The sequence below is a fragment of the Porites lutea genome, chromosome 9 (assembly GCF_958299795.1).
Source record: "Porites lutea chromosome 9, jaPorLute2.1, whole genome shotgun sequence".
In the NCBI taxonomy this organism is placed as follows: Eukaryota; Metazoa; Cnidaria; class Anthozoa; order Scleractinia; family Poritidae; genus Porites; species Porites lutea.
The window spans coordinates 9,951,835-9,959,334 of NC_133209.1; the positions used below are offsets into that span (position 1 = coordinate 9,951,835).

A 7,500-nucleotide genomic window follows, 5' to 3' on the forward strand; every position below is an offset into this window, starting at 1 on the left:
CTTGTCTGTACTAAAATAGCCTGAGAAAATAGCCGACATTTCGCGACGCCATCACTGGTTTCCCCCGCGAAAATGAAACCAGTGGTGGCGATACAAATAGCCTGCGTAGCATGGCGGCTTTGTCAAGCCGGGCGCACGAGCGGCGAAGCCTCGCGGTTTTCTGCCTTCGCCCGCCTTTATTACTTCGCGCGCCCAACCAAAACCGCCATGCTACGCAGGCTACGATACGAAATGTCGGCTGTTTTCTCGAAGCTAGCGTTAAAGCAGCTCAATTGTTAAATATTCCTAAACATCAACATAACAGGTAACACAAATAACCCTCCAGGCATGTCGCGGTGAGCAAAGAAATTTTGAAGAGCAGAGAACCTTACAGATCTTATAGAGCTAGTAATTAAAATGACAACGAATTTGAAATGATATTCTTCATGATGCTCTCGATCTTAACTGTACCAATCAGAGGACTAAAGAACAGTTCTTCAGCCGCCCGCTGAGTCAGCATTCGAGTGGCTGGCAGGCGAAGCAGGATTTTTGCAAATCGTTCAGGATTACGGGGGTGCATGTTCTCAACATAATGCTTGAGAGAACGGTGTGCCTTTTCTTGTAGCTGCTCAACTTGTTTGGGATTCTTCAGAACTGGGCAATCTACAAAAGAAAAGAAAAAACATGACCGTGCAAATTAATGAAAAATCACTTCTAACAACATACTTTGTCTTAAAACTCCCCCCACCCCCACTCCCCCCCCCCCCACCATCCCTTTCTAGGGTCTTATAAATATACCAGGGCTCGAAATTACGGACGGTCAACGGACAAAGTCAGGACTGATTGGGGAATTGAACGGTCAACCTTTCATTTTCCCAATCATGTTGACCGGTCACATTCGATCGTATTGAAAACGTAATAAATTTACATTTCCATGATGTTCAGTTGTTACAGTTGTATCAGTATGTAGCCCGAGTTGCTGTGTATCGCGGAAATTTTATCTGAAACTTGACCGAAATTTGACTGGCCAGAAACGATACGTGACCGAGCTAAAAAGAATTTGGCCCGTCAAGGTGTCCGAAGACTCTCCGCAAATTACTTTGAGCCCTGTATACTATGTGGGAGAGGAACATACATGCAGAGATTTGCCAACGTTAAAGGGTAATTGTAGCTGACCAAGCTCGCGACTAAAATGACAATACTCTAGCACAATTAAAAGGGCGACTTTTTACGGAAAGAGAAAAACCGTGTATAAAAGCACAGCCTATGAGAATAAGTACCTCTCTTTCCACACGTGAACGCGAATCTCACAGCCCACGAGTCTGAGTACCCTATTTTCCACGCGTGCTCGCAAATTTTTCACGCCCCCAAAACGTCGAAGAAAATGAGGGACTACTCGTCGCCCAATTAAAGTAAAACGTATTTTATGAGTCTACCTCGACACTATGCTCGTATAAATACCGCGGATGCGCTCTTTGCGACAAATGTGACTAAAGCCTTGAAAAGAAAAGTTTTCTTAAGCGGCCGCTCCCGTATACAACCAACACATTAAGCGACCGCGACCACGACCAAAACTCTTTGATTTTTTAAATCTACTTTGAAAGTGATAAGTAGTAAAAGAAACTCTTTTATTTTACTTTGGTTGCCGATTTTATGGGTGATCAACTGAACAACATGTGCCAAGCTTTTTGCTAAAAGCTCTCATAAGCAATCATTCGCAATACGTTTCTCGCAAGGTCGCTTTAAAGAGCCTAGTTCTAGGGGTCCACCAGCACCAGTTACGAACACTTACAGTTTATGGATTCACCGCAAGTGGTCGTTGAAGAAAGCTTAGACTGGACGTGAGGACACAGTTTTTCGGTTAATTAATCGGTTTGAGTTGAAGTCTTTTTACGTCATGCAATTCAAGGGTGCAATACGTTACTCATTCAGCGAAGGACTGAACTTTAACCGTCGGAATTCCACAAGAAAGTAAGAATTGGAAGAAAGGCAAAATAATGAAAGAACTTCGTGCCCATGCACTGTCCACAAAAATTCACCTCTGACAACACACAAATGCTTGATAATTACCTGAATTAAACAGCACAATAGCCTTGAGTAACGCATACTCCACTAAATCCAGATCAAGCTTTTCAAGACTGAATAACAGCTCTTTCAAAATCAGTAATTTCTCGACCATGTTCGATTCTTTCCTTGCAACGTGGGATTTTTCGTCTTCAGTGTTCTCACTTTCTTCTAAATGAAGAGCGGCAAGTGTAAGCATTGGAGACAGCGGAAAGGAACTAGAACACTGCGCAACGCCCAACATAAAAAGATCCGACCATGTGCTCTGTAGTAAAGCGAGTTGGTCAGCGCATTCCAGACTGCGAAATGCCTGGATGCTTCGTGCCCAGTCAACCGTCAGGAAGAGAAGTCGCGTGGCAACTTCATAGACGTAGTCCATGGATATTGTAGACACGCCTAGTGTCGGAGGTTTGAGTTTAAAATGGAGATGTTCTGAGCTGATGATGTAACGCTGTTCTTCAGAGAGGAACGCAGAAACTGCTTCTTGAGATGAGTTTGAAGTTGTTGATGGAAGAGTAGGACTTGTCCGCTCTGAGTTTTCCGGACAAAAAGCAGGAGCAGCGGGACTCAAAGAAGACAGCTGCGGCGAAACTTGCGAATGGTTTTCATTTGCGACATTTTCAGAGCATGCAGAAATAGGCTTTCTTTCACACTGCACAGCTATAGCGAGAAGAAAAGACACAGGTTAAAATGAATTACGATAAAATAGGCCAATTTCGATATATCGGTTTTTTTTTAGTTAGCTAGCTCAGAGGATTAGAAGAATACAACAGAATAATTAATCTTGAGGTTCAGCAATGAATTTCTTTTTTTTAATTCCCCTACGCCGTGTAGCCAAGTATGAATTTTAGTATATCGAAATTGATCTATCATAACCAGCTCAAGAGAAAGACCTCGTGGCGGGGCCGTGGGTTCCGGTGTTTATGGAGGGCGTTTTTCTCGTTTCCCCCTAAACTTGCTTCCAGGTAACTTAACCATTTGCACCGGAGTGCGGTCACAAGATCTTGAGATACTCTGTGGGTTTAAGGACTTAACAAAACGGAAATATGCATATAGAAATAGACCATAAATAAGCACGTATTGTGTTTCCTGCACGTAAGGGTAATCAAATCATAATTTAATTGCTTCTGAAGATTATTCTCTGGGCCGGGCTGACCACAAAGAAAAAAATTACAGTTTCGAAAGGGAGAGCTCTATAGTCAGGTCAAAACTATTTATCCTTCCGGTCCATGACTCACTAAGTTTAGCCACATTTTTACGTGAGACACGATGTTTCCGCGGTAGTATGTTGTTATTATATTATGAAGTTTCAGTGGGGCGTAAGACTTGCATATTACTTCCTTCCGAGTAGATGCCTAGAGGCTGATTAGGGTCACGTCGCGCGGGTTAGGTTAAATGTACATCGTTCGTTCCTTACACGTTCTGTTTTAGAAGAGCAAAAACACTTTCCAGTCGAAATGACACCAAGATCAGTACAAGAGAAGCACACTACGGCTTCTGCCATCAGGTGCTCCATTTTGCCTGGTTGCAAGTTATGTAACACGTTCTTCAGAAGTTTGACCTTGCGATCACAAATAGATGAATCAGCCCTAGGAAAGTTACGTACACATTTCACCGAAGAATATATGCAAAAACGGAAACGTAGATAAGTAAATAAACGTGTTACATAATCACGACCACACGTGCAATGTTCCTTTGAGTTGTCATTGTTACACGAGTCACGAACACCACATGAAACAATATTTTCACAGCAGAGGCGAATGCATCGTAAACAAGAACTGTGCAGCCTACGATAAACACAAACACGCCGGGCGCTCGACTTCCGCGGACAATGTCGGCAAAGTTCTCTAGCATTCTCTACCGGAAGATGTCGATGACCCTCGTAGTCAGATGTGTAGTGATCAAGCGAAAATGTCGGCTGCCACATTATATAATTCAAAGGGTGACATACGCGAATCTGTACAGGAGATTCAGGGGCAGTTAAAACATGTTCGTGTAATGTCTATTTAAAATGTTGGATGACACATGATATTTTAATACGATCTGTAAATCGCGTGTGCGTGGAACGAGTGTTTGCGACAAGAGGCTCAGCACGTGACAATTAAAATATGGCCGAATGTAACATGTGGGGTGGATATTTTCAGTTGCAATCATTTAGAAAGAATCTAGAAACTTTATTTCATTCTTAGTTCATTCATAAATGAAACGCAAACTATATCTCTTCTTCATTTAAGAACATGTCTCCGTAATACTAATCTGGGAGACAATAATTAGCAGGTCCATAGAAAATCGCGTGTTCTGCACGAGGAAACGCAAAGTAGGTCTTTCAAAATTTCATTTTTTTTTTCTTTTTCCGCGTTAGTGGAAATTAAAACGGCAACGTTAACCAAAGACGTTGAGCAAAAAAACAAGGCTAGGTCTTTTTATTTTGCCCTTGGACTTGTCGCCTGGAGTATAAACCTGCTTTATTTTAACTGCTGTACCACTTATGATGACTAGCTTCCCGAAGAAAAAACATCATTCATTGATATCGGGATTATAAACAGTTATAATAACCCATTTCACAAGCACTGAAAACTTTCCTTCACTGCAGCATGTCTCGCATGCAGCCGATAAACGAGTTTGTCCAACAGCAAGTCACAGCGACAAACTATTTTACAACTGAATGTAAAAAGCACTGAGAGTAGAGTACGCTTTGCTTTACAAGCTTACTGAGTTTTTCAAACATCTTCTTGTCGGCGACAAATTAGGATAAAATCGGTAAACCTAATTTCACAAGGTAAGCCTATCAAAGTTACAATGTTCTAGTTTGGCATAGGTTACATAATAGCACAACACCAACTTTGAAAGTTACTTGAACACAAATTACCTTCTTTTCTCATCCCCATAGCCAAACACTTATTTAATCGACATCGCTGGCATCTGTTCCTGTGCATTTTATCTACTAGACAGGCACCATCTCCTTGACAGCTGTAACTCAAGTTTCTTCTAACGCTCCGTTTGAAAAATCCCTTGCAACCCTCGCAGGCCACGATTCCGTAGTGTTTCCCGGTCCCGCGATCCCCGCAGACTAAACAATTTCCCCAGACAGCTGGTTTGGGCGTTTGCGTTGAAATGCACTCTTTGTAGAAAACGTTCGGCTGACTTGATTCTGAAATCATACCACGGCCCAAAAAAAATAATAAAAATAATCTCGCGAACCAAGAGCCGATATAAAGGAAGTTGCTGAAATGATTTTAATAATGAGATGCATGTGCAAGTTATATTTCTTACATAATTAATGAACGCTATATCTCGACAAAGAGGAACAGGTTGTTGGGCTAAAATTCAAATCCCAAGTTACTGGCCAAAATGTCTCAGAATATATCTATATCACATCTTCAAAACACATTGAGTTCATAGCTGTGAAAAATTACATCTACTGATCGGAACGAAAGAAGTTGCCAAAGTTATTGCGATCTTAAACGCCATGCGTGAAGAAACAAAAAGATTTCCGTCAATGATAATATATGCAGTACTTACCGGTCATAGTTCAACTTTTTCACAAACACAAAACTTCCCGGTGAATAGCCAACTTTCTTCGTGTTTCAAGCGAACCGAATGTCCTCAAAAATTGGAGATTTTTTTTTAATAGTGAGCGCGCGAAATTGAAATTCAAAGAAGATCGCCAGGGTACGATCTAGTAACGAATTCCATATATTCTGATCTTTGGAATGGGAAGGCACGTTTTACCTTTAACTTCAAATGACGCGAAGGTCATTCGAAGGACAAAGGGCTTCTTGGTCACACTAACGAGCATCCTGATTGGTCATTTGTTCGTGCGAAAATGCAGTTATACCAATCAAAAGCTGGTTTATAAAAGTCACGCTACACCTCACGTTTATGACAACATAATCTTTCCAACAAGTAACCGCAACAACGTGACTTTGTAAAATACTAAAAACAACGCGACCGGCAAAGCACGTGTTTTCAAATACAATACACCGATTACATAATCTATTGAGCTATTAAGATATTGTGTTTACCCTGGCAAATTGATTTTCTTTTCATAAATGGATGAAATTTTCTGATCGAATTTAGCTTTCGGTTACGGTTACGTGATAGGCGATAGTTTTGGCCGTCCTGCTTTATACTGGCGTTACTGTAAAATGTTTCTTTTTAAAATCTTGTATTGATATTCTGATTTATCAGACACTATAATTTAATGTGTACTCCTCTATGAAAATAAAATAAAATAAAATGGGTGGTAAAATTTCTTTTGCACAGCTAACTGACTAGCCTCCCATACAGACGTTCTTGGGGCTTCATCACGCGTCCTTCCCCGTGGCCGGCCGGCTTACGAAACACGACGGCGACGGCAACGGGAACGTCAAAAAAGCGATAGAGTTAATGAGCAAAACAACATTTTTGCACGTGTATCACGCTTTTTTGTACATTTCTTTGCCATCCCTGCACAACTAAATGGAAATGAAATGGCCATATTTTACGTTAACTTGAGCACGGGGAATGGCAAGGCTATAAATTCTAGTCCGAACTCGGCAGCGGTCCCCTCTCTTCATGCTCCAACATACATTCCCTTCTTTTCAGTATCTGGGTGACTTGGTATAATCGCGGAAAAGTTAAAGCATGCGAAGGTTACTTTTCAACGATGTTTTCATGGACTTCGCGGTCGTCGGATCGTAAGGTCCTATCTGCCCCTTGGATACCTTATGAAGTTTACACAACGTAGTATTCCTTAACGCTTCCGTTTCCTTAATTTAAAATGCAACTAAAAGGTTTAAAGCTACCGGAAATGATCGATTAGTATTTTCCAGTGGAAAGTGAAGTGCTGTGAGTAAAGCATGACATCTCAAATAGTTTGAATCAGTTGCAATTTTTTTCGATTTTATTTTATTTGCCATTAACAATGTCAAATAACACGACACGTAGGTGAAAAAAAGTGTGTGTATAAACCAAGCTACAATTGTATAAAAGTCCGTGAGAATCAGCGTATCATGATTTGTCAGAAACCTGTCGACGATATTTAACTAAAGCAATTTATCAATTAAGCTGAAATGAATACAACAAAGCCTGGCTGATTACAAATTGGCCAAGACACCGAATTCATTTACGGTACAGTTCCAGGAATTGCTTCGAATCGTTCGAATATTCTGAGAAACGTATCGCTTCAATTCACAAGAATTTTTTACCTTTATTTGCGTTCGTAGGCTTTCTACACGAAATGGGATTCCTCCGCCTTTAGTTTTCCACCGCCCCTTTTCGACAGTCGAGTGTTCTTTAGGATATAAACAGTATGCAAATTATCTCCGGTACGGAGTATAGGAGATAATGACTTTCTACGTGTTATTTCTTGGGCATGTTGGTATTATCACCCCTTATTGGTGTTAGTTAATTATCTATTGTGCTATGTAGCTATATATATTTGTTAATGTATGCTGTTTGTCACTCTCGCTCCAG

At 40.9% G+C, this 7,500-nt stretch overlaps 2 protein-coding genes across 3 annotated transcripts in view; one reads left to right on the top strand and one right to left on the bottom strand.

Moving 5' to 3' along the window:
• The window catches only part of LOC140948740 (nuclear receptor subfamily 2 group C member 2-like), a 6,253-nt gene extending 574 nt beyond the window's left edge, over positions 1 to 5,679 (bottom strand). Inside the window, exons 1-4 of one of the 2 annotated variants that reach the window (XM_073398004.1) lie at positions 5,566 to 5,679; positions 4,913 to 5,194; positions 2,050 to 2,703; positions 1 to 642 (exon numbers count right to left, since the gene is read on the bottom strand). The exon at positions 1 to 642 is cut by the window's left edge and continues 574 nt beyond it. In XM_073398004.1, the coding sequence (XP_073254105.1) occupies positions 392 to 642; positions 2,050 to 2,703; positions 4,913 to 5,194; positions 5,566 to 5,572 (1,194 nt within the window). In that variant the 5' untranslated portion in view covers positions 5,573 to 5,679 and the 3' untranslated portion in view covers positions 1 to 391. Of the gene's footprint in view, positions 643 to 2,049; positions 2,704 to 4,912; positions 5,515 to 5,565 lie in introns of those variants that run through there. The other variant, XM_073398003.1, reaches the window with a different exon arrangement.
• Positions 5,680 to 7,341: 1,662 nt separating this feature from the next.
• LOC140948741 (uncharacterized) overlaps positions 7,342 to 7,500 on the top strand; it is a 1,427-nt gene continuing 1,268 nt past the window's right edge. Inside the window, exon 1 of the mRNA XM_073398005.1 lies at positions 7,342 to 7,500. This exon is cut by the window's right edge and continues 747 nt beyond it. Coding sequence (XP_073254106.1) covers positions 7,472 to 7,500 — 29 coding nt within the window. The 5' untranslated portion in view covers positions 7,342 to 7,471.